The following is a 27,630-nucleotide window of genomic DNA, read 5'->3' on the forward strand; positions in this document are numbered from 1 at the left end:
TAATAATTATAGTAATAATTTAATATTTAAATAAATATCTATTTATTATCAAATACTTGTATTACAAATGTGTATATTTTTATTTATACACTTATATCAAATCATTTTCATACACTTATCTTTCTTTTATTTATTTATCATATAATATCAATTTAATAATAATAAATACATTAATACTTACTTAAATAATAAGTAAATACATACATGTATTACAAATGTATGTACATTATTTATCACACGTATTTTATTTTATCACACACTTGGCACTCACTTTGGCTTATTTGCTTATTTAATCCCTCAATTTTCTTTATTCTATAATTAAACTTTCACACGTCATTTAATTTAATCATTTTATCCATTTATCCTTAATTAAGCTAAATTTACTTCATTAAACTCTAATTAACCCCTCGACTAACTTCATAAATATTTTTAATAACTATTTACTAATCCATTTTTTTTAGAAATGGAGACTCGAAAATATATTTTTCTGATAACCTTAAAATTCGGGTCGTTACAAAATCGGTATATATGTATGAGATTTCACAATACATGTATTATTCAATTAAAAACATATAAAATCGATTTAATTACACGGACTTACCTCGACGAGTATACGTAGATACGGAGGTGTCTAACCCGAGATTTCTCTTTGCCCATCTAAAGCCGTACAAGGTTTGTCTTGATCTATACAGATAAATTTAACTTAATTCAATATATATTTCATTCAATTTAACCCAAAATCATATTTTGCCAAAATTAACATTTTGTCCCTATACTTTTAATTTCTTTGCAATTTAGTCCCTAGCTCATAAAAATGGAAATTCATGAAATTCCACCACAACCCACTATACCTGAATAGCAATTAGGTCCCTAGAAAGCCCTATATTGATTTATTTCACAATTTCACCATGTAAAATTTTCTATTTTTCAATTTACTCCCTATTTGACAATTTCACCAAAAATCTCTTTACAAAAGTTGTTTATCTAACAACAACCATCCATTTTTTATCATCAAACATAAAAAATCATGTATTTTCAACAATGAAAAACCCTAATAGTTTAATAGTTTCATAAATTAGTCCCTGGGCTTGCTAGATTAAGCTACAATGATCCCGAAAACATAGAAATAATAAAAAAGGGACAAATTACATACCTAATCAAGCAAGACAAGCGTGGCCGAGCCTGGCTATGGTTTCTCCTTGCTAAAATTGGTTGAAATGTTTTATTCAAGAAGATGAAAGCATTTTACCTATTTTAATTATCATTTAATTACTCAATTACTTAATTAACTTTTAAAATTAATCAAAATTTCAATACTGCCAAACCATTCTCATCCATTAACATATAAACGGTCTAATTTCCATATAAGGACTTAAAATTTAAAGTTCTATAGCTATTTAATACCTTTAGCTACTAGAACTCAACTTTTGCACTTTAAGCAAGTTAGTCCTTTTTAACAAATTGAGCATGTAAACGATAAAATTTCTAAATGAAATTTTTATACGGTACTACTATCATGCTGTAGGAAACAAAATAATAATAAAATATTTTTTTTGACTTTAGATTTGTGACCCCGAAACCACCATTCCTATTTTACTGAAAATGGGTTGTTACAATAAAAAATATTTTTCTTTTACACATAAGCACCAACCATCCATTATTATTTAAAAGTGGATAATTTCCATTTAAATAATTGAAATATTACCATAAAATCCCTTTTATCCATTAAAATTGACTGCCTCCAACGTACCAATGTCCAGGGTGTGAATACTGCAACTAAAGATGTGGAATAAAGGCGGTGTCTACAAGTATACGGGTTAGGTTGTAATATAGTTATAACAAAGTGGGTGAGTACTCCGAGGATCATACCCAAGGGAGGCGAGTACTAGATTAAATTTAACCTAAATGCAAATAGAATTAATTAGTAATCTAGATAAATCATATTACGACAAAATATAAAGAAGAGATTTTTAGGTTTTTATGAATGAATAAGAATTGCATAAATAAAGTGAACTTTGAATAACTAAAATATAAGTTTAATCAAATCTAAACATGGGTGATTAGCTCACTTCGGTAGTCATAATCAACTATCGTCTCGGGTTTTCTTGTTCAATCAACTAGTCAATACCCTAGCAGATCTTCCGATACGTCTACTGAAATCTTGAGTCGAAAAGAACTACTTATATTTCAACTTCACAGTCCAGATCGATTTAGGATTAAGGTGTTCACGGATAGGCCATACCAAATTTGGGTTAATTCCCACCTTAATGTCTTCCTAGGGTTGTCAACGGTTTAGATTCTTCCTTTCCTGAACAGCTGATCCATTAAGAAATACCTACAAAATAGTTAATTATTCATACTTCCACTCACTAATCCCTTATAAGAGGATTAGTTCCTCATGAAATCTATAAACACAGTAAACTTGATAAATAAGATATGCATAAATAATAAATCAAGAGTGAAGTTTAAGAGAATTCTGATTGTATTTGATTGATGAAAGAGCAAGAATCCAAAATAGTTTGATTGCGTCTACAAATCAAGTTCTTTATAGAACACAAATGAAAAGAACTAAAAAGAAATCTAAACCCTAAGAGAAAGAAAAAAAACTAAAAACTAAATTACAAAGAAAAACTTTGAATATCAAAAGTTGTCCTTTAACAAGTGTTTAAGAGCCTATTTATAAAGTTAGGGTTGCTGTCGTCCTTAACCTAGGTCAACTAACGCTATTGTATTTAACTTTTGATTGTTCAGACTAAAACACCCCTAGCTTGTAAGTGTTTCCCGTACAAGACTGATGTTGCAACACCCTAGTGCCTATGTTGCGACATGAAAGGCAGTATGCTCAGGTTTAGGGTAGCTTCAGCGGTGTGTCACAACATCCAATGGTTGTGTTGTGGCACCAAAGGCAATCTCAAGATTCTTGCATTCTACTTCCTATGTTACGAGATCAAACTTTTTGTGTTGCAATACAACAATCGATATTGAGTTTGTACACCCTTTGATGGTTTCCTGCACACTCACTAAGTACATTAGCTCACCTTTAGGCCTCATTCAACCCCTAAGGTCAATAAAAGACTCCAAATACATTTTTTATTGGATTTAAAAAAAACTATAAAAACTTAACGAAAACATAATGAAAATGCTTATACTCAAGCTCCTTAAGTGTGAAAACTAGTTTAATCTGTTATACCAAATTAAGGCAAATAAAAAAATCTATAACAATAAGCTTTTACAATTTAGACTTTATACCTTAATTACTAACCATTTAATAAAATTACTAACCAAAATTTAATATAACACTATAAAAAACTCGTAAATATTAATAAATAATATTTACTGACTCGGTCATCAAAAAATAGGGTTTCAAAATTGTCATTTTCAGTACCATTGAAAGACGTGTTGTTACATGATTCGTGATTAGTGAAATTGAATATTGAGAAATCGGACTTAATTGAATAAAATAGAAATAAGTAAATATATAAATTGATAAGCGTATTATATTATGAATTGATGATAGAAATGGTATGGAATGATGGTGTGAAATATGTGGTGATGTGAATTTGATAATACTAAGTTATATGAATTGACTTGTGTTAACAATATTAAATGATATTGAATATCAAGAATTTAGACTAAACTGAATATAATATAAAATATTATGATATTATTTATATATGATATGTTATATGAATTATATGATATTGAATATTTATATACATGTATATGAATTGATGATAAAATGAAATGAGATTATGATATATGAATGGTTGATGCTCATTTGAACTTAGTAAAAGGCTAGGATACAATCGACATGCCAATAGGGTCATATGCACGCATGTGTATGGGACAATTCATGATGTGGAGATTATGATATGTTATTTTGAGATCCAACATTTGTTGTGGATCATCGAGCATTCATTGTCTCTACGGAGACCTTGGTGTGGTGGAGGGATGTATTTGAATACATACATTTGATGCCTACGGGCTTTGTATTCGGTGCCTTAGTGTGGTGTAGTTATGCTTAGATGAGCTATATTGGTGTGGTGTAGTTCACCTGCATATCTTAACCCATTTTACTAAGACTGCATTGGGCGAAACGTTACATTTAATTTTGAAATTGAAATATGACATGTGTATTAGTTAAATGATGCTTGCAATGATTCGATAATATAGAATGGTATTACAAGTACATATATGTGAAATTTGTTTCAAGATAGCATGTGAAAGACCATGCAAAATGGTTTATACGAGCCCAAAGGATTGATATGAAAATATAGCAAATTAATAAATTCGATACGAAAATGGACTAATGATAAGTTAAATAGCTTGAATTGAAATGAAATTAAATGTATTAGTGCTAATAGAAAGTAAAGTTTGATATGTTATATTGATTTAATTAATTGGTGACAGTTGAGATGGAAATACATGCATGATTAGTAATAGATTGATAACATGATATGTATAAATCAGATTGAAATTAATGGCATTGTATGAAAATGAAACACTTGATATGTGATAACTCTAAATTATATAGATTTTTTTAGCACCTTCTAAGTAGTAATTCATGTAAATTCTGAGTGTTTCAATAGAAAATTTTAAATTTTATTACAAAATAACTAAACTAGAAAAAATTTAAAACAAATCTCCTTTTTTAATTTTTATATGCTAAATTTACATATTTTTTCCAAATTTGAAGCAATTTGGTGCCAAAGGAGAAAAGATAGTCTTGAAACTCACCTTTTGACGGTCAAATACTGTAGCATCCTGTAATACTCACCATGCAATGGAGGGCTGATAATTAATCAGCTTTAGACGTCCAATTAATTAAATTTGTGAATCATGGGACAAACTTGACCTAACTCAAAATTGGGTCACTGAAGTGGACAAGCCTGCTACTTAATTTGAAGCTAAACCATCCATTAAAGAGGAAAGAGCCCAAATTCGACAATGTATAGCCCAACCATCCATAAATTAATTAAATTAGGCTACCTAGCCTTGTTAAAAAAAATCACAAAACAACCCCAACAATTTCCTCAAGTGACCGTTCACCTCCCTCTCTTGAATCAAACTTGGACTAACTATTTTTAGCAAAGCCATCCACCTCCCTTCCTTTTCTCAAGGTGGTTGACCATGCATGAGAGAAAAAATGGGGGTTGACATGCTATTTTTAGCAAACTCAAGTTATTCACTCCTAGTATAAGTACCCTTTGCCATTCCCTCATTCATTCTCTCTTTTCTCCTTTTTCTCCATTTTTCCATTCTTCAAGAGAGTTTTGCAAGGCATTGAGAGAAGCCCAATTTGGCCATTTTAGAAGCAATTTTGCTTGGTTTCCATAACAAGAAGTGAAGAACAAAGGGGGATCACAGTGAGTTGTACCTTGAGAACCACCGGAAATGACTTGTATTTCTTTTCTCTTTCCCTTTGCCTTTTTTTAGATTTTGTACAATTCAAGAAACATGATTGCAACTGAGTTTTATGTTTTTAATATAATCATGGTTTCTTAATTATTTTAGTGTTAGAATGATTTAAATTTCGTAGATTAGATTAATTAATTCTGTTAATGATGTTATGTGCCTTGGTTCTTATTCAATTAGATAAAATCATGCATTTGTTATCCGTGCATTATAAATGTAAGGATGCAATTAAATTAATTATTAAATTAGAACCGAATTGTAATTAATTGACACAATATCTGAATGGGGCATGTTTAATCTATATTTGAGAAAATTAGGTTAAAATTTGTAATAATTCGAAAAAACATTATTACCTTACATAACCCTGGGATTTATGTGATTAAACTATTTCAGTATAGAAATATCACAGTTACCTCACATAATTTTTTATGCTTATTAAAAATACTAAGTTGTTGCCATAGATATATGCTAGACTTAATAATTTAATAAGTATGAATTCTTAGATGATGCCTGAAAAGGTAATCTTAAAGTCAGAATAGACATAGAAATATGCAAATAAGAGGTTAAACTTAGGACTTCAAAAGAAGCCAAAGTACTCGTAATTAAAATATGGTTAATAAATAGCTGAGTTGCCATGGGATTTCCTATACATCATTTGCATTATTTAAATATTTATGAGTTAGGAAGAAAAATTATTCTAACACATGCATGCTATTGTGATTTCTCTTAAAAACTTGCATACTTATTTCTTTATTTATTTAATTTAATTTAAGCATACTTAGGTTAGTTTAATATAATTAAAACCCATCACTTTAATTTATTTTCATCACCGACCAATTTTCTTAATAATTAATTTTGCAACACTTGATTCGTATAAATAGTTCCTGTGAACATGATAACTCTTACTCATGACTTTATTGCTTGTCAACAATTGTGTATACTTGCAAATAAATCGAATTATTTCAAGACAATATGATATGGTTGGAACGTGATCTTGCAATAACATATATGTATCTTGTTACCATGGTATTTATATAACTTGAATCATGAAAGTACCATAGAGATTTATTGCTTAATGTACGGTTTATTATTTTGTACGTAAGTATCAGGAGATCTCGAAGTTTTGAAAGGTGGTGCAGCATCTAGATCACTGAATCTTGACTAAAAAATGTTTGTACTATCTTTACATTTCAATAGATGGCATGTAACTAGAATTTTATCTGTTTAAAGTTTTAATTGGTCAAGTAGATATTTTGGTTAGAGAATGTTAAATGGAATTGATTTGTGAATTGTTTTAGTCATGTTTAAAAAGTGTTTTGAAGTCTTTAATGTGTTTTAAAGTGAAAATGAATACCTTTAAGTTGAATAGAATTGCATATTGGGTCCTTGGACCATTGATGTCTATAATTTGGCAGGTTGAATCCAAAAGAAGTAAGCTCTGTAAGAGTCTGCCATCAGAGTCGCGACACCAGCTCCCAACATCACGACTCCTCTTGTTTGAAGTTGCGATGCCAACCTATTGTTTTGAAAGTGGCGACATTGCACCCCTGAAGTCGTGACTCCAACCCGAAATATTTTGAAACTTTGTAGTTTAGTCCTCCAATAGCCTCGGGTTATCATAAGAGCTTTCGTAAGCTCAGATAAACCCATATTATAATATAAAGATGTAATGAACATGTTAATGAATATATTAGTGAATATAAAGTGTTGAATCAATAGAAATTATGATCGTAGTTGCACAGTCAATGAATGTGACATTCTGTAGCTCAGACCCAACAAACAAGTCGGGTATGGGGAGTTACAATTTTAAATATAAAATATTTATTTTACAACACAAAAAAGTAAAATTAAATAAAAATAGAATTAAGTTTGATTTAGATAACATTGATAACTTGTATTCCAAAAATCATCCAAATACCATAGTTCAAATTGAATCTTGATTTCTTTTTTTGCTTAACCTTAACTTAATGATTTTCTCTCTCTTTTGGCTTTGCTCTCTTTGCCTTCTTCACATGCAATGAAATAGTCTTAGAGGTAGACTTGTTTAATAGTCAAGCTACCTATCCAAACTTGAGGGCCTACTTAAAATTTAGGAGAGTTTAAGTAAACATATTAGACCTAAAAAAGGGCTTGGGCAAAATAAAAGGCTCATTTAAAATATAGGTTGATATTAGGCTCAAACATTCAAAGTCCAAGTCCGACTCGAACATTGACCCAACCTGGCCCACCAACATTTCTTTTAAAAGTCAATAAAACATTTAGCTATTAGCAATTCTATTTATTCTATATATTGGTTTATATGAAGTTAAAGTTCACTTTTAAGAAACAAGCCGATCTCAAATAAAATGGGTTCAATTCATTTATTCTTATAAATGAATTTGTTTATGAATTTTTATAAATTGATCAAGGCAAATTACATTAGTAGTCACTCAATTATGTTTTTTTCTCATCCAAGTATGAAAAATTAAAAATGATCATCCAACTACAATTTTATCTTTTTCTTCTTTTTTCTTTTTTCTTTTTTGCTACCAGCTGGCTAAAATAAAAATAGAAACACCCAAATTTCAAGATAGTTGGGTGACCAAAAAAGACAAAATTGAATAATTGAGTGACCATTTTGTAAGTAGTTATAGTTAGGTGACCAAAAAATAATACTACTAATAGTTGGGTGACCATTTTATAACTTTTCATAGTTGAGTGATAAAAAAAAATCATAGTTGGACGACTACTAATGTAAATTACCTATTTGATTAAGTTACTATACTCATTTTATTTTTTTGTATTTAATGAGTCCCTAAACATAAAAAATTTTCATTACTCAAGCTGTTAAGTTTATTTTTAAAAAATGATTAACCCATAAATTGGTACTTAAACTATGCCATTTTTTTCATTTTGGTACCTTCTTTTTTTGCCACAATTGATATCTAAACTATTTTTTCCCAAATTGATACCTCTTTTAGTTCAGTTGCTAGTCAACTCGTTAAGTATATTTGAAAAGAAAAGATAGCCACCTAAAATTTGCCATGTAGTAAGAAAATACAAAGTATTATTTTCTTTATATATGTATTTAAAAAATTATTTAGAAATTCACTAAAAATTAAAATAAAAATAAAAAATGGAGAAATCTAGTTAAACTAATTCAATCAATTTTTAGTTGGTTCAAATGTTTTGTATTGGTTTACAAGTTAATGGTTCAACTCCTATCTCCGGATTGATTCCCAATCTAACCTACCATTCTTGTTCAATCCTGAAAACATTGGTTTTGATCGATGAAAGAACTTTTCCAATCTAGTTAGGTCAAGCAAGTAGGCGATGAAGTTCAAAAATAGAATTAATCACATGCATCTCAATCTCAAGAGGACCAATTTAGAGTATTGTTGGCATTGCCAAACATTATAAAGGAAGAAGAAAGAAAGAATAAGAAAAAGTAGAAAAAAATAAAGAGAAAAATAATGTAAAATAAAATAAAATAATTAAAATTTATTTTTAAAATTTTATATGACCTCACAATCTATTTATTGGCTGAACTTTTTAACGGATATAATAAATTGGTGTAAAATAAGTGTGACAGCCCAAAATAGACCCTAGCCGGAATGTGGTTTCGGGACCACAAAACCGAGGCATAACAATAATTTAAAATTTATTTCGATGCCTATAATATGTGAGTATTCATGTATGACATTTTTTGATGATTGATTTAGTGTTATAAAGGTGAATTTCACTAGAAAGGACTTGTGTGAGAAAATTTAGAATTGAGATAGGCAAATGTGGAAGTGGCCTATTGATGCACACTAGGAAATGTTGTCCTTGCATGTCAAATTCCCCAAATTTGACTATAGTGGCGGCCATGGTGATGAATATGGGCAAAAGAAAACATGTCTTAAACATGTTTTGCTAGTGGTGCATGTTAGAAATAATAAAATAAGAGTATGGAAAAAAAGGAAAAAAAAGTGTTCATCTTTCACCATAGCTCTTGGCGAATGTCCTAAGGAAAGAAAAGAAAAATTTTGCTCATCCATTTTCACTTCTTGGCGAAAATACTAAGGAAAAAGGGGGAGGATTTTTGCTTCATGCTTGGTTTGGAAGAGATCTAGAAGGAGATTTGGCTAAGTTTGCATCAAGATTAAGGTATGTATGAGGTTGTGTTAGGAGTTTCATGCATGTCTTGGTTGCTAACTTGATGTGCATGTTAGCCATGGCTCAAATCTTTGTTATGCCATGGAAATGGTATTTGGCCAAAGTTGTTATGGTGATAAAGCCATTGCATGCTAAGTGTGAAGCTTGATGATGATGCATGCAATGATGGATTTTCTACTCATGAGTAAGATTTTGAGTTTTCTCTTTGTTTTATCATGATTGAAGTTGAAAAGGAGCATGATTGTCATATTCGGCCATGATGCATTCTTGAGCATGATTCATGCTTCTTGCATGTTAGTTAAAATTTGTGTTTTGGATGGCTATGGACACCTTGAAAATTCGGCCATGCTCATATATGCATATATATGATTGCACATTATGTTTTGGTTATGAACTAAGTGATGAATATATTGGTTTAAAGAAGAAGATGTGGAAGAATGCTTGTGAAATTGCAAGCACAATTCGGCCTAGCACACATGTAGGTGCTTGATGCTATATTATAAGTTTTGGGCCACAATGTGCAAAGCATTAATTGGTAAATTGCATGCTGTTTTTGTGAGGTATTAAGTGCAAAATTGACCTCAACATGTACATGAATATTCGGCCTTGGGTAGCCTATTGAAGGCCTTAGCATTTCCTTGATGCTCGAATAAATTGTATTGAATTGCTTGATGTAGTATAAAATGTGCATGACCATTGTGTATTCAAGCTAAAGGGTGGCCATATGACCATTTAAACTCCTTGTCATATTCGGCCAAAAGCTAGCACAATGAGGTTTTAATAAATTGAATTTGTTTGAATTAGCTCAAGAGCTTAGAGGGCCACAATTGGACAAGGGGAAGGAGAAAGTGATCGAATAGCCGAAAAAGTCGTTCGACAACATCCGAGGTAAGTCCTCAAGAAGTGACCCTACTTGAATTGTGTGAAATAAAGTATGGATGTGTATTGATTATTGATTGTGTATGCATGAGTATTTGAATTCTACCGGGCTAAGTCCGGCGCGAATATGCTTGTGACTATAATTGCGTTTGAGCCTTAGTAACGAAAATGAATTATGTATGTCCAATGATAATTGATGTATGTGTTCATGGGAAATTGAATGATATCCGGGCTAAATCCCGAAGACAATTATGCTGGAAATTATATCCGGGTTAAGACCCGAAGGCAATTGCGCTAGTGGCTACATCCGGGCTAAGACCCGAAGGCATTCGTGCGAGACATTCTATCCGGGCTAAGACCCGAAGGCATTTGTGCACGTGATTATATCCGGTTATATTCCGAAGAATCTTGGGCTGGAGGTGAGTGTTGGTTGCTGTAATGAATTCAATTAGTACACTCGAAAAGCCCAAAGGATAAGGTACGTTATATGTGCATTGGAAAGTCGACATGTTTGAGCAACATTCGCTCAATCGACTAATGAATTTCAGTTATTGAATTGATTGATATTTTGTGAAATCATATAATGATGAAGTGTGAAGTAAGAATGTGTATTAATGAAATGATGCATTTGGCTATGTGAATGTATTGCTGTAATTAGAGTTGATTATATTCCTTGAGACTTACTAAGCATAAAAATGCTTACCCCGTTGCTTTGGCTCTCAGTTTTTTTTTAGATTTCGCTCGAAGCAATTGGATTTGGGATCGTTGAAGTCGAAGTCATTCACACTATCAAGCCTCCATTTTGGTATAAATTTTGATTGAACTTGAGATGGCATGTATAGGACTACCTCTTGTTTGTTAAATATGTTGTAACGTAAGTATGTACGGCCATGCGAAAATGGCTCGAAAAGGAAGCATGAACTTAGACTAATTGTGGGTTGTATGTATATATTTGGTGTCATGATGTGGCTATGGCTTGGAAATGGGAATGTTGGTCATATGATCAGCCATTGGCATGGTTAAAATGATCATATATGAACCTATGTATGGCAAGACTAGTTGATTCATGGAGACTACCAAATAGGTAAGTCCTACCTTAAAACAGATGCTGCCAGCTGCAGTGGCATGAATGTGAAAAATCACCAAAATTCATAGGAATGGAATTAAATAGTGAATAAGCTATGTAAATGAACCTTGATGAGTCTATTTTCATATGGAAGAAACGAAATGGTCATAGGAGTTACAGGTTAAGAGATATTAAAGCTATTGTGAGACAGGGCCAGAATGGTTTCTGGGTTCCCTGTCGCAACTTTAAAAATTCACTATAAATTATCCAAAAATAATTAGGAGACATACCTTATATGTACAGATTCCATTTTGAGTCTAGTTTCATTAGAAACAAACGACACCAGCATTAAAGCCCTGTAAAGAGAGATATTCAAGTTATACCGCACGAAGGTCAGAGCAGTCGATCCCTGTAACATGGGTAACTTTAACTAATAAACTGTACCAATTGGCCAGACCTAAAATCCTAGAAATAAATCCATGGATGGATATATGAGTCTAAATTCAGGGAAAATTTACGAAACCAGTTTCCAAGTTTTGAAACTCGAGATATGATTTTTAAGGCGACAGTGACGCAGTTTTCCAGCCTGACTGGAAATGTCAAATTGGTGGGCAAAACATGTGAACTTGGCTTGTTAACCCCTCGGGTCCGACACCGGCGATGGTCTCGGGTTTGGGGTGTTACAATTTTATTGGTATCAGAGCCACGGTTTAGTCGATTCTAGGACTACCGTGATGTGTTTGGGGTCTAGCTATACATGCCATTAAATGATGAATCGATAGTGTGATGATTTCTGACAATTTGACTTTATGTTTGTTTATAGCAATGGATCCGATCCCAACCGAAGCGATAGCTGATGATGTGGAGAGTGTGGCGCTGCTCCCAAGCAAGGGACAGCGCCGGCGGACTCTCAACCTATGGCCAGCAATCCTAATGACGAGGCTAGGCAAGCCTTTTATAGTGTGATGAACGAATGGTTTAATCAATACATTCGAACCAACACGGCTGTTCCACAACCTCCATTCCCGACAAATGCAACCCCCGCACCTACAATACCTCCGGTGACTGACCAAATAAGGTCAGGTAAGCCCCCAGTCGATAGGATTCGAAAACATGGGGCCACTGAATTTAAGGCTACGGATGATGATGATGCCGAGCGAGCTGAATTATGGTTAGATAACACTATCCGGGTGCTTGATGAGCTATCCTGTACACCCGATGAGTGCTTAAAGTGTACCATCTCCTTGCTACGCGAGTCCGCCTACTATTGGTGGAGTACTCTGACTTCTGTGGTGCCTAGAGAGCAAGTGACTTGGGAATTCTTTCAAACCGAGTTCCGAAAAAAGTATATCAGTCAGAGATTCATCGACCAAAAGCGGAGGGAATTTCTTGATCTTAAGCAAGGTTCTATGTCCGTTACCGACTACGAACGAAAGTTTGTGAGGCTTAGCCGATGCTGCGAGAATGCATTTCGTCCGAAGCTATTATGTGTAAACGCTTGAGGATGGGCTGAATGATGATATAAGGATGTTTGTTGGCATTCTCGAGATACGAGAGTTCGTAGTACTTGTTGAGCGAGCTTGTAAAGTCAAGAGCTTAGAAAGGAGAAACAAAAAGCTGATGTGGGGATTGGAGAATTCGAAGAGGTCCTCGGAAAGTCTCTTCAACAAGCATCGAAGAGATTTCGAGATGATGCGAGCCGGTCTAGAGCGTTTGGGCTTTTCTAGACGAGGACGCGATCGACCCCTGTGACCACACGAGTCACTTGATCGCCGATGGTGGAAATGATCGCCGAGAGAGGCGGAGTGTCCACATTGTGGCAAATGGCATTCGGGAGCTGTTGGTTTCGTGATCGCTCTGCTATAAGTGTGGATCGGCCGACCACTTTATGAAGGATTGCCCGAGGATGCATGAGCAGAATGTAAGTCGAGTGCAAACCCGGGTGCTACCAACGCTCGAGGTAGGCCACCTAGAAATATGGGCAATGTCGATTGGCGGTCGAGAGGATCTAGAGATGCTACCATCGGATCTCGAGGCTCGTGCTCTGCTAGGACTTATGCCATCTGCGCACGCGAGGATCTTGCCTCTCCGGATGTTATTACCTGTACTTTCACTCTTTTCAATACAAATGTGATTGCTTTGATTGACCTGGTTCTACTCATTCATATATATGTGAAACCTTAGCATCCAAGAAGACTTTGCCTATTGAGTCTATTGAGTTTGTAATTGGTGTCAAACCCTTGGGTCATTACGTGCTTGTTAACAAAGTGTGCAAGAAAAGTCCCCTAGTGTTCGAGGTTCTTATTTTCCGCGGACTTAATGCTTTTGCCGTTCGATGAGTTCGATGTTATTCTTGGTTTGGATTGGTTGACCATGCACGATGCGGTTGTAAATTGCAAGAGCAAGACTATCGATTTGAGGTGCGCGAATAATGAAATAGTTCGGGTTGAGTCCACGGACTTAAAGGGTTGCCACCGTAATATCGGCGATGTTGGCCCGAAATATGTAAGAAAAGGGTGCGGCGTACCTTGCGTCGTGCTTTCGATGACAAGGAATCGAGAAGCAACCCGAATCTGTGCCCGTGGTTTGTGAATACCGGATGTTTTCCCGAGGAATTGCGGGTTTACCACTGTTCGGAAATAGAATTTGGCATCGAATTGGTACCGGTACCACTCAATTTCGATAGCTCCGTATCGTATGGCACCAACGGAATTAAAGGAGTTGAAAGCTCAGTTGCAAGAATTGGTGGATAGAGGTTTTGCTTGCCCGAGTTTTTCGCCTTGGGGTGCGCCGGTGTTGTTCGTGAAGAAGAAGGATGGAACCATGCGACTGTGCATCGACTATCGTCAGCTTAACAAAGCGACGATAAAGAACAAATATCCGTTGCCACGTATTGATGACTTGTTCGATCAACTGAAGGGAGCCTCGGTGTTCTCGAAAATAGATTTGAGATCGGGCTACTATCAATTGCGAATCCGAGATTCGACGTGCCCAAGACGCCTTGAGCGAGATATGGTCACTATGAGTTCCTAGTGATGCCGTTTGGGCTCACTAATGCCCCTGCGGTATTTATGGATTTAATGAATCGAATCTTTAGACCATATTTGGATCGATTCGTAGTCGTGTTCATTGATGACATCTTGGTCTATTCAAGAAATGAGACCGAACATCTTGAACACCTGCGGTTAGTCTTTGCAAATTTTACGGGACAAGCAATTATATGCTAAGTTCAAGCAAGTGTGAGTTACGGTTAAGAGAGGTTAGCTTCTTGGGTCATGTGGTATCTACATCGGGTATTCGAGTCGACCGAATAAAATTTTAGCCATACTAAATTGGAAGCCTCAGAAATATTATTGAGGTTGAAGCTTTTTGGGGCTTGCTTGGTTATTACCGACGATTTGTAAAGGCTTCTCAACGATAGCCACGCCGATGACGGCTTCTCCAAAAGGACGTTAAGTTCGAATGGACGGAGAAATGCCAAAAAGTTTCGATCAATGAAAACTTATTTGACCGAAGCCCCAATTCTAGTACAACCCGAGTCCGCAAGGAGTTTGTTATCTATAGCGACGCCTCTCTACTTGGGTTAGGTTGCGTATTAATGCAAGAAGGTCGAGTTGTGGCCTATCGTCGAGGCAATTAAAGCCACATGAGAAAAATTATCCGACTCTGCATCTCGAATTGGTCGTCATCGTATTCGCCTTAAAGATTTGGCGACATTACTTATTTGGTGAAAGGTGCCATGTATACTCGGATCACAAAAGTCTCAAGTATTTGATGACCCAAAGAGACTTAAATCTGCGACAAAGACGTTGGCTCGAGTACATTAAAGGATTATGAGTGATCATTGACTATCACCCGGAAAGGCGAATGTGGTTGCGGATGCCTTGAGTCGTAAATCGTTATTCACTTTACGACGATGAATGTGCACTTGTCTATCCGATCCGACACGGTGTGTTAGTGGCTGAATTGAAAGCCAAACCATTATTGACACACCAAATTCGAGAAGCTCGAAAAGTCGATGACGAGTTGGTTGCAAAAGCGGGCTGCGTGTGTTCGAACAAGGACTCGGAGTTTCAAATCGGCGATGACGATTGTTTGAGGTTCAAAAGTCGTCTGTGTCCCAAAGAATTGAACTCATTTCGATAATTCTGAATGAAGCCCATTGTAGCCGAATGGCAATCCACCGGGAGTACGAAGATGTACAATGATTTGAAACGTCGCTTTTGGTGGCATGGTATGAAGCGAGACATCTCCGACTTTGTTTGAGATGTTTAATATGTCAACAAGTGAAAGCGGAACATCGGTGCCTTCGAGGATTACTTGACCAATCACGATACCCGAGTGGAAATGGGATCGAGTCACAATGGACTTTGTATCTGGACGCCATTGTCGACAAGTAAGAAGGATGCGGTTTGGGTCGTGGTAGATCGATTGACTAAGTCGGCCCACTTTGTCCCCGTCGTCTGGATTTTTCAATGGACAAATTAGCGGAATTGTACGTTTCTCAGTTGTGAGATTACACGGGTGCCTATTTCTATCGTGTCGATAGAGATCCGAGATTTACCTCGCGATTTTGGAAAAAGTTGCAAGAAGCTTTGGGTACCAAGTTGCATTTCAGACCGCCTTTCACCCCAAACCGATGGTCAATCCGGCGGATAATTCGAGATACTTGAGGATATGTTAAGATGTTGCGTCCTCGAGTTTAGTGGTTCATGGGAGCGGTATTTGCCGTTGATTGAATTCGCTTAACAACGACTTTCAATCAAGTATTAAGATGGCACCCTACGAGGCCTTATGCGGTCGTAAATGCCGTGCGCCATTGTTTTGGACCGAGCTCGGTGAAAGCAAGATTTTCGGGTGGATTTGATTAGGGATGCTGAGCAGAAAGTGAAAGTAATCCGTGAAAGTCTGAAGATAGCCTCCGATCGTCGAAGTCGTCGCGGATCTGAGGCGTAAGGATATCGAGTATCGGTGGGTGATAAAGTGTTTCTCAAGGTATCGCCTTGGAAAAAGATACTCGAGTTCGGTAGTAAGGGCAAGTTGAGCCCGAGGTTCATTGGACCATATGAGATATCGAGCGAGTCGGTCTAGTGGCATATCGCTTGATTTTGCCCCGAACTCAAAAGGTTCACGATGTCTTTCACGTTTCGATGCTTGACGCTATAGATCCGATCCATCGCACGTGATTAGTCCATCGAAATTGAAATTCAAGCTAATATGAGTTATGAGGAAGAACCGATTCGTATCCTATCACGAGAGTGAAAGAGTTGCGAAACAAGCGGGTTCCGCTAGTGAAAGTGTTATGGCTCAAGCACGGGATAGAAGAAGCTACTTGGGAGACCGAGAACTCTATGAAAGAACGATATCCAAACCTATTTACGGTAAGATTTTCGGGACGAAAATTCCTTAAGAGGGGGAGTTGTGACAGCCAAAATAGACCCTAGCCGAATGTGGTTTCGGGACCACAAAACCGAGGCATAACAATAATTTAAAATTTATTTCGATGCCTATAATATGTGAGTATTCATGTATGACATTTTTGATGATTGATTTAGTGTTATAAAGGTGAATTTCACTAGAAAGGACTTGTGTGAGAAAATTTAGAATTGAGATAGGCAAATGTGGAAGTGGCCTATTGATGCACACTAGAAATGTTGTCCTTGCATGTCAAATTCCCCAAATTTGACTATAGTGGCCGCCATGGTGATGAATATGGGCAAAAGAAAACATGTCTTAAACATGTTTTGCTAGTGGTGCATGTTAGAAATAATAAAATAAGAGTATGGAAAAAAAGGAAAAAAAAGTGTTCATCTTTCACCATAGCTCTTGGCGAATGTCCTAAGGAAAGAAAAGAAAAATTTTGCTCATCCATTTTCACTTCTTGGCCGAAAATACTAAGGAAAAAGGGGGAGGATTTTTGCTTCATGCTTGGTTTGGAAGAGATCTAGAAGGAGATTTGGCTAAGTTTGCATCAAGATTAAGGTATGTATGAGGTTGTGTTAGGAGTTTCATGCATGTCTTGGTTGCTAACTTGATGTGCATGTTAGCCATGGCTCAAATCTTTGTTATGCCATGGAAATGGTATTTGGCCAAAGTTGTTATGGTGATAAAGCCATTGCATGCTAAGTGTGAAGCTTGATGATGATGCATGCAATGATGGATTTTCTACTCATGAGTAAGATTTTGAGTTTTCTCTTTGTTTTATCATGATTGAAGTTGAAAAGGAGCATGATTGTCATATTCGGCCATGATGCATTCTTGAGCATGATTCATGCTTCTTGCATGTTAGTTAAAATTTGTGTTTTGGATGGCTATGGACACCTTGAAAATTCGCCATGCTCATATATGCATATATATGATTGCACATTATGTTTTGGTTATGAACTAAGTGATGAATATATTGGTTTAAAGAAGAAGATGTGGAAGAATGCTTGTGAAATTGCAAGCACAATTGACCTAGCACACATGTAGGTGCTTGATGCTATATTATAAGTTTTGGGCCACAATGTGCAAAGCATTAATTGGTAAATTGCATGCTGTTTTGTGAGGTATTAAGTGCAAAATTGACCTCAACATGTACATGAATATTCGGCCTTGGGTAGCCTATTGAAGGCCTTAGCATTTCCTTGATGCTCGAATAAATTGTATTGAATTGCTTGATGTAGTATAAAATGTGCATGACCATTGTGTATTCAAGCTAAAGGGTGGCCATATGACCATTTAAACTCCTTGTCATATTCGGCCAAAAGCTAGCACAATGAGGTTTTAATAAATTGAATTTGTTTGAATTAGCTCAAGAGCTTAGAGGGCCACAATTGGACAAGGGGAAGGAGAAAGTGATCGAATAGCCGAAAAAGCCGTTCGACAACATCCGAGGTAAGTCCTCAAGAAGTGACCCTACTTGAATTGTGTGAAATAAAGTATGGATGTGTATTGATTATTGATTGTGTATGCATGAGTATTTGAATTCTACCGGGCTAAGTCCCAAGGCGAATATGCTTGTGACTATAATTGCGTTTGAGCCTTAGTAACGAAAATGAATTATGTATGTCCAATGATAATTGATGTATGTGTTCATGGGAAATTGAATGATATCCGGGCTAAATCCCGAAGACAATTATGCTGGAAATTATATCCGGGTTAAGACCCGAAGGCAATTGCGCTAGTGGCTACATCCGGGCTAAGACCAGAAGGCATTCGTGCGAGACATTCTATCCGGCTAAGACCGAAGGCATTTGTGCACGTGATTATATCCGGTTATATTCCGAAGAATCTTGGGCTGGAGGTGAGTGTTGGTTGCTGTAATGAATTCAATTAGTACACTCGAAAAGCCCAAAGGATAAGGTACGTTATATGTGCATTGGAAAGTCGACATGTTTGAGCAACATTCGCTCAATCGACTAATGAATTTCAGTTATTGAATTGATTGATATTTTGTGAAATCATATAATGATGAAGTGTGAAGTAAGAATGTGTATTAATGAAATGATGCATTTGGCTATGTGAATGTATTGCTGTAATTAGAGTTGATTATATTCCTTGAGACTTACTAAGCATAAAAATGCTTACCCCGTTGCTTTGGCTCTCAGTTTTTTTTTAGATTTCACTCGAAGCAATTGGATTTGGGATCGTTGAAGTCGAAGTCATTCACACTATCAAGCCTCCATTTTGGTATAAATTTTTGATTGAACTTGAGATGGCATGTATAGGACTACCTCTTGTTTGTTAAATATGTTGTAACGTAAGTATGTACGGCCATGCGAAAATGGCTCGAAAAGGGAAGCATGAACTTAGACTAATTGTGGGTTGTATGTATATATTTGGTGTCATGATGTGGCTATGGCTTGGAAATGGGAATGTTGGTCATATGATCAGCCATTGGCATGGTTAAAATGATCATATATGAACCTATGTATGGCAAGACTAGTTGATTCATGGAGACTACCAAATAGGTAAGTCCTACCTTAAAAACAGATGCTGCCAGCTGCAGTGGCATGAATGTGAAAAATCACCAAAATTCATAGGAATGGAATTAAATAGTGAATAAGCTATGTAAATGAACCTTGATGAGTCTATTTTCATATGGAAGAAACGAAATGGTCATAGGAGTTACAGGTTAAGAGATATTAAAGCTATTGTGAGACAGGGCCAGAATGGTTTCTGGGTTCCCTGTCGCAACTTTAAAAATTCACTATAAATTATCCAAAAAGAATTAGGAGACATACCTTATATGTACAGATTCCATTTTGAGTCTAGTTTCATTAGAAACAAACGACACCAGCATTAAAGCCCTGTACAGAGAGATATTCAAGTTATACCGCGCGAAGGTCAGAGCAGTCGATCCCTGTAACATGGGTAACTTTAACTAATAAACTGTACCAATTGGCCAGACCAAAAATCCTAGAAATAAATCCATGGATGGATATATGAGTCTAAATTCAGGGAAAATTTACGAAACCAGTTTCTGAGTTTTGAAACTCGAGATATGATTTTTAAGGCGACAGTGACGCAGTTTTCCAGCCTGACTGGAAATGTCAAATTGGTGGGCAAAACATGTGAACTTGGCTTGTTAACCCCTCGGGTCCGACACCGGCGATGGTCTCGGGTTTGGGGTGTTACAATAAGTAATGCAAAAATAATTTAAGTATCACTTGTGACAAAAAAAAAAACAGTTTACTAAATTGTGGGTTGAGTTTTTTTAATAGACTTAATGGTTTAACTAACGGGATATCAGCTTAAAAAAAAGTTTATGTATCACTTGTGACAAAAAAAGAAAAAGAGTTGAGGTGCCAAAGAAAATGACATAGTTTAGATATAATTTTATAGGTTAAGCTTTTTTTTTCTTAGACCTCATCATCCATCAATATCAAGATTTCCTTAAAAAAATAGAGAGAATTAGCCTTGAAATGTAGTGAAGTCTCTAGAATCCCATTTGTCTATTAAAATTTTTTCCATTATAGAGAGGTAGTTGTTCTAGACCTACCGAAGAGGTCATATTGTGAATTTTCATCAAATAAATAAAGTGTGAATTGTGTTCAAAAAGAAAGAAAGCGAGAATCAAATCAACAACATTAAAATATGCATAACAGGTGTATGCATTATTGCTTTTATGCGCCTTTTATTTTATATTCTTTCACATTATTAATTCATAAATTTAATAAATTCAATTAATTAACATGAGTTATTAAATTCAATTAATCAATTTGTAAGTTTATAATATTCCAAATTCATAGTAGAATATTTAATTAGGAAACTTAATAATTTATTGAATCGGTATCTTTAACTCCACTTATAAAATATGATTAATAGCATTTTTAATTAAGAAGGGTTAAATTTATTAAATTATTTAGAATTAGGATCAAATCGATAGGATATGTAAGTATTGATGATTAAATGTGTTATTCTACTGGTTAGAAAAAAGGCTTTCTGTTATCAATTTAACGATGAGTGACCAAAACATGAACGGATTCAAACGTTAGTGTCGAAATTGAAAAATTTTAAAGTTGGTGATCAAAACAGGAACGCGGGCATAGTTTGGGTGACCATTTATATAGTTTTTCCTAAATCTTTTGATGTGAAATTTAAACATTTTATTGAAATAATATTTTAATTAAAATCATTTTATTAATAAATTATAATTAATAGATTTGCTTATATGAAATATCTATAATTTTATTTAAAATTTTAGATAATAAGCTATTATAGAGAACTAACTTAATAAAATGTACTCTACAACTATGGATGTTGTTGTAATAAATGAAAATTTGTTAAAGAAGGGTGAAATAAAGTATTTAAATTGATTCTACTAAAAACTTGATTATTATAACGAAATGTTGTAATAGAGAATAATTGTTATAGAGAGGGTTGATTATGTAAAAAATAAAATAGAATCAAATAATCTTAAAAAATTTAAGAAATGAAGATACTGTTTACCATTAAACCTGATCATGGGTCGGGCCACCCATCTAGGCCTGAAGGCTCGTTCAAAAAGTGAGAGGGTTTGGGCAAAATGTAAGTATGAAAAATGAGTTTGGACAAAAAATAAAATCTGTTTTCTAAACGGGCCGAGCTTTGGGTAAGATTTTTTTTGAGCTGGGTAAGAACCTGACTAATTTTTTTTCTCCTATTGTTTTGCTGTTATTTTGCTATTACATTTTAATATATTTTCAATTTTTAGAAAATATTTATTTTAATATTTTGATATATATGATATATTATATTTTTAAAATTTATTTTATATAAAAAATTTAATACATGCCAAGTCAAGCTCGAAATTAATATTCCTTATCAGAATTGAAATTGAATAAAATTTTAAACTTATCTTTTAAGCCGAATTTAAAAAACAACCAGACATTTTAACTTCGATCTTACCCGAACCAGCCCGGCCATGATAAGGTATATATAGTACACATTGGAGGAATAATACAACACGTGCCTTGAGACAAACATGGTTAGATTTGGTTTGCCCTCAACCGATCAAACTGGCTCTCTATTTGTGTTCTTCCGTCACTTCGTCAGTTCACAAAATCGTAAATAAAGACAATTCCCACCAACGAAAAGAGGAAGACATTCTGTTAGCAGATTTTACCTTGATAAATTATTCGATGATGTTTCCCAAATTTATCTCATCATCAACTGATTTTGATCTCAAATAAGTTAAAACAATTTCTATGGCAATAGCAGCAGCACCACCACTTAATCTGTCTCCTTACTTAGATCCTCAACAACAGCCACGCTTACAAACCGAATTTAATCCCATAAAAAGGGTACCCTTTCTTTCATCTAGAAACCCTCTCCTTTGTGTCTGCAAACTCCATCGTTACAATTTCAAGTGTTGTCTCCCTTCTTCTTCCTCCACCAACTCCGTCACTCCAGCTCAATACTACTCCTTTCTCGATGAATCATTTTGGGGAATCCGTGTTTTAACCAATGAAGAGCTTGAAAAGTTCAAAGCTTTGGAGTCTTTCGTTTATCTTCAAGAGTTGGAATCTGGGTCGTTGTGGGTTCGGGTCATGAGGATTGAGGAGATGGATATGACTGTCGGGTTGTTGGCTTTGTCATTCGCTGAATCAATGTTCATGTCCTTGCAATACGAGGCTTTGTTGAGGTTCTTCGTGAAACAGTATTTGATTGAGAGGAGAGCTTCGATGCCACACGCTGTCACTCTTGTTGGGTTCTATAGAGAGGAAGGTGGGAAGAGAGCTGAGGAGCTGGCTGGAACAGTGGAGGTTTGCTTTGACAAAAGGGGTGCTAACGCTTCTCCTCCTACACCTACACCTCCCAGGAATTCTCCATATATTTGTAACATGACCGTCACAAAGGAGCTTAGAAGGTAAAGGGTTTTATTTGTTTTTCCTTCTACTTTTGTTTTAGTTTTCTGTATTCTTTATTTGGTGGATATTAGTGGAACGGAATTATGACATGATGTTTTGTAATGTTAAAACCATATTATGCCTAAATGTCTTAGTTATTGTGTTCAATTTAGTCCAAGTTAAGTTGTTCATTTGGATAATGGTGGCTGCACAATAGTAGGGTCAAAGATTATTGGTAGGTTAACCACCAATTGAAAGACAACGTGGTATTTGTAATGTTCAAGCCATTATGTAAAAAGTTACTCTTGTAGTCAATAAGCTCTCATTGCAGGTTGAGTTTTTCCTTTGTCAGTTTTTTCACATCTTTGTACAATGGCCTGTTCTTTGGCTCTAAAAATGGAAAAGAATTTGAGGCATAGAATAAAAATTTTACGATTTGCTAAATCTGGGAATGATATTGATTGAATAATGTTGTAATGGTAATTCAGATCTCTTCCATTTAATTTGTGATGGAATTTTACATAGATGGAATTTAAATTTCATAGACAAGCTACTAGATTCTTTAAATTTAACCCTTTTTTTAATGATTTTATTGTTATAGTTCTAAAAGTCTCAATGCTTGATTTTTCTTAGTTCCATGAATCCTTATTAATCTGCAAATTCAAAATTTTCTAGTTTGAGAATGGAATCAAGAGGCTGACTAATTCTGTGCATGATATTTGCTATACTGAATTGTTGCTCCAATCCTTTGTGCTTTAATGGCTCTTATGAATTGTAATTATAAAGATATTTTCTCTGCACAGCTTGTTCAGTTTTTAAAAAAAAAAAGTCTTTTTTATTTATTTATTTAATTAAATTGTTGGTGTTTGCATTTGAATCATTTAGGAGGGGCATTGGTTGGCATCTTCTCAAAGCAAGCGAGGAGCTAATATCCCAAATGACTTCTTCAAAAGAGGTTTATTTGCATTGCAGAATGATTGATGAGGCTCCATTCAACATGTACATAAAAGCAGGATACAATGTTATTCAGACAGATAGTATCTTTATCTTGTTGACATTACAGAGACGTAAGCACTTGATGTGCAAGAAACTCCCTGTATCTAACAGTTTCCCAGAGCCAGATATGTCAGAATCCGGTGAGGAACCTCCCTCATAAACATGTAAGTTGCAATCATACTGTAATCATAACCTTTTGAGCTACAAGCAGTTCAAGTCATACACGATACCTTTATGTTTATCATGTTTAATGAAACTCTCACCTCCTCTTCTACTGTTATTGTAAATCTGTCAATTTTTGCTGCTTTGAGATGATTTAGTTCTTGTATCTTTCTTCTGCATTGTCTCTTTTCATAATCCCTAATGTAGTTCAGAAAGCTTGCTAGTATCATCCATTTGGGTGGATTTCGTACTAGGAACTTGATGGCTACTTTCAATATCTCCTTGTGTTTAGTTTATCATGTGCATGGTAGAGCACGCTTGAAAGGTAAATTGCATCCAGCATATCCATTGCTTTTGTCATTTTTTGTCAAGTTGTTGTCTTAGCTCGTAAACAAACTTCTAATGCACTTCCTCTCTCCTGCTTTGTTTACGTGTTCTCGAGCATGAACTTATGATCAGGAAAGGGAGAAAACGAAATGTCTTTCCATGTGCTTTTGTCATTGTTGGTACAAATGAAATTAAAGCCACTACTTGTTTACATTTTTTATTTTGGTGCAGAATAGTTTCTAAATCACTGTGTTTATACAATGTATAATGCATAGAATTAGCTACATCAAGCAAAATATTAGCAAACAAACTGGTGATACTAGACTAGAACTAAAATTACTGAGAAAATATTCTCTTAAAAAGTTTCAGTTCTCCAATAGTTTCCTTACCATGGAATGACTTTCGATGTGGTCCTACTAAAGTTGCTTTTGTTTTGACTCATAGATAACTCAAATACCTTATGTTTTCATGTATTTTATCCAATTGCCCTGGTAATAGTGTTTTTTCATAATTTGAAGTGTCGTTATTGTTGATAGGATTTTAATTTTCACAGCTGGTGAAAGATCCACATTTCTCAACCCATCCTAAAAGCCTTGCCCTAGGCGTTTTGCATTTGTACAGAAAATCAGTTGGAGTTCCTTCAGACATTCTGACATTGAGGGCCTGTGTCTGCTCTCAACACGGACACAGCGTGATGCCAGGTTTGCAAACATAGCTATAGATTCAATGGTGTATGAACTTCGAGCCATCTCTGGGTCGATCACCTTTCGTAATTTCTTCCTGTCATTCAGAATGTGCCTAACCTGAAACATGGACCACCCACTAACTAATATGTAGCAAGTACTTGAAACTTTTGAACCATCGTCTCTTTGAATGAGAAGCTGTTATGACATACCTGGAGTACAAGGTTTCGGTCATTTGGTCCCTGGTTTAAGTCCACAGCTCTGCGTCCCGTCAAAAGCTCTAGAAGAACCACTCCAAATGCATAAACATCACTTTTTAAAGTTAATTTTCCTGTCTGTCACAAGAAAATCTAGTTTACTTAAAGAAAATCTGACATCTAATATTATTTTATTGAAGGTTAAAGAATGATCTATTTGCTTATTAAAGTTCTTTCTAATATTTTAGACTTACCAATACTTTTTTGTTAGGAATTATCATAATAGTGATCTGTTTGCATTTTACAATCTCCTGTAGAAGTCTTACGCTTTGTTGGATTTTTGTGTCATGTTTAGCTATGTGTTTGACACAGTGAACCAAAATACAACTCTAAAAGTCTCAAAGAAAACATATATGGAAATTTTTGACCTAGAGAAGTTCATAAATTTGGAATGCCCTAGCACCCACGATTCTCAGAATGCATGAAGCTCAACAGTTTTAACATATGTTGAAAATCAGAGAATCTGATAAGATAATATTGAAAATCTTCAGACATGAGTATAAGGATCATGTAACTAATGTAAAGAAAAGTTAGTAAGACATGAGGATGCATACTGATGTATACTCGGGATCAAAATAGCCAAATGTGCCAAGAACTCTGGCAGTCACATCAGTCTCCTGGCCCTCTGGCATAAGTTTGGCTAGTCCGAAGTCAGATATCTGTGATGAGTAGCATATTGAGTTTTAGTTAGGAATGCTTTTTAATGTGAACCCTTGATGAAAAAGTACTTATGTTCCTTACCTTTGCTTCGAAGTTGGTGTTTAGAAGAACATTTGTGGACTTGAAATCTCTGTGAACTATTGGAATTCTTCCATCAGAACTAGAATGGAGATAAGCAAGTCCTCTGGCTGCACCAATTGCCACTTTGAGCCTTGAAGGCCAATCAATTTTCTTCTCACTAATACCTATTCAGCAGTTTAAAATTGATGGATGTTAATTGTACAAGGGACCAGGTTAGAAACGGATTTTGAGTGGAAACCAACCATTTAAGTGATCTTGCAGGTTCCCTTTTTGCATGTATTCATAGACTAGAAACCGATGCTTTCCATCTGCACAATAACCTATCAACGAAACCAGATTTGAATGGTCAAGTCTGCTCAAGATATCAACTTCTACACGGAACTCACGTTCTCCTTCAGCTTCTTTGAGTGGTGGCAGCTCCATTTTTTTGATTGCAACAACCTTCAGAATACAGAGAGAATATTTGTATGTTTCCATCACTCTTTGCTACATTACTGTCTATAATATAGGTGTTTCATCAGAGGAATTAAAGTAGATATAGATGATGTGACTGAGTTATTGAAGTAGCATAACTCATTCATCGAACAAGCATGCCATGCCTAAACAAACACCGATAAAATTATGAATACCTCTCCTGATCGTAGAGTGCCCTTGTAGACCCGGCCAAATCCTCCTTTCCCAAGCAGATTCTCATCACTGAAAGAGCTTGTTGCCTCCTCCATCTCCTTGAGTGTGAAAACTGATGATCCATGGCACCGTTTTGTTGGCCGGGGTGTTTGATCTTCAATTTCCCAGTACTCTGCAGGTTTGTAAATCCCTGAAAAGTAGGTAGTTTAATATGTTGAAACTTTAAAAGCCCCAGCACTGCAAAAGGATAAAATGGTTATCACATGAAGGAAAACAAAATACAGGGGTCAGTATGATCCTGGTTGTTGCTTCTGCGGCGCTTGTTCCATGCTGAGGCTAACCGGAAAGGCATTATTATATCAATGCTTGATGATTGAATTGACTGACAAATGGAACAAGAGTCTAGTTGCATGGCCGTTGTGGAATTATGAGAATTAGCTAGGTGTCGTAAAATAAATGAAGACAACACATGAAGAGATCAAGACTTGGGCTACTTCTTTTATTAAGTGGATGCTCGATACAATATAAAGAAAAGGAAATGGTTCTAAGGATTTGCCTGAAAGAGGTTAGATAGTACAGGGACACGTATGGAGCAAGTGGAGTTAGATTTAAAGAGTACTCAACACCATTTTTTCCAACCAACATATATCAGTTAGAAAGAGAGATGTAGTACTTGAAGTAAAAGAAAAAGCAGATGAAAGGGAAAAAATAAAGTAAAAAGTTGGTTTTGAAATTGAAGCTACTGTTGCTATTACTATCTTTCCCTCCCTCCATTCAAGTTTATTAGCTTTTGAAAGGAGAAATTGAGGGTGGGTGTTGAGAGGGTGCTTTCATACATTCATTTTAGTGCCAGACTCGTGTATGATTAATTTCTTCCAAACCATCGGCTCTCACTATCTTAGAAATTCAAAACGTTATGAAAATGACAAGGTAAGAGATTGGTCCATATTTATTATTTCATTTTTAACAGCAATGTGGGGACTAAGATACCATTTCTTTCTTGCATGTCGGCATTCTTGGTACCGTTA

The 27,630-nt window shown here is 35.3% G+C and overlaps 2 protein-coding genes and 1 long non-coding RNA gene across 3 annotated transcripts in view; 2 read left to right on the forward strand and 1 right to left on the reverse strand.

Moving 5' to 3' along the window:
- The window catches only part of LOC128290269 (uncharacterized), an 82,368-nt gene that overhangs the window by 13,918 nt on the left and 40,820 nt on the right, over positions 1 to 27,630 (forward strand). The gene's annotated exons all lie outside the window — the stretch shown is intronic.
- LOC108474724 (uncharacterized) lies at positions 21,924 to 24,133 on the forward strand. The gene is made up of 2 exons (XM_017776729.2): positions 21,924 to 22,829; positions 23,695 to 24,133. Exons 1-2 carry the CDS (start codon positions 22,168 to 22,170, stop codon positions 23,963 to 23,965), a joined length of 933 nt encoding a protein of 310 aa, XP_017632218.1. The 5' UTR covers positions 21,924 to 22,167; the 3' UTR covers positions 23,966 to 24,133.
- Positions 24,447 to 27,605, reverse strand: LOC108474723 (probable serine/threonine-protein kinase PBL28). Its single transcript, XM_017776728.2, has 7 exons — positions 26,885 to 27,605; positions 26,605 to 26,792; positions 26,218 to 26,416; positions 25,976 to 26,139; positions 25,789 to 25,893; positions 25,190 to 25,312; positions 24,447 to 25,097 (listed from the first exon to the last, which is right to left on the reverse strand). Exons 1-7 carry the CDS (start codon positions 27,012 to 27,014, stop codon positions 24,879 to 24,881), a joined length of 1,128 nt encoding a protein of 375 aa, XP_017632217.1. The 5' UTR covers positions 27,015 to 27,605; the 3' UTR covers positions 24,447 to 24,878.

This window comes from Gossypium arboreum, chromosome 3 (assembly GCF_025698485.1).
Source record: "Gossypium arboreum isolate Shixiya-1 chromosome 3, ASM2569848v2, whole genome shotgun sequence".
Lineage (NCBI taxonomy): Eukaryota > Viridiplantae > Streptophyta > Magnoliopsida > Malvales > Malvaceae > Gossypium > Gossypium arboreum.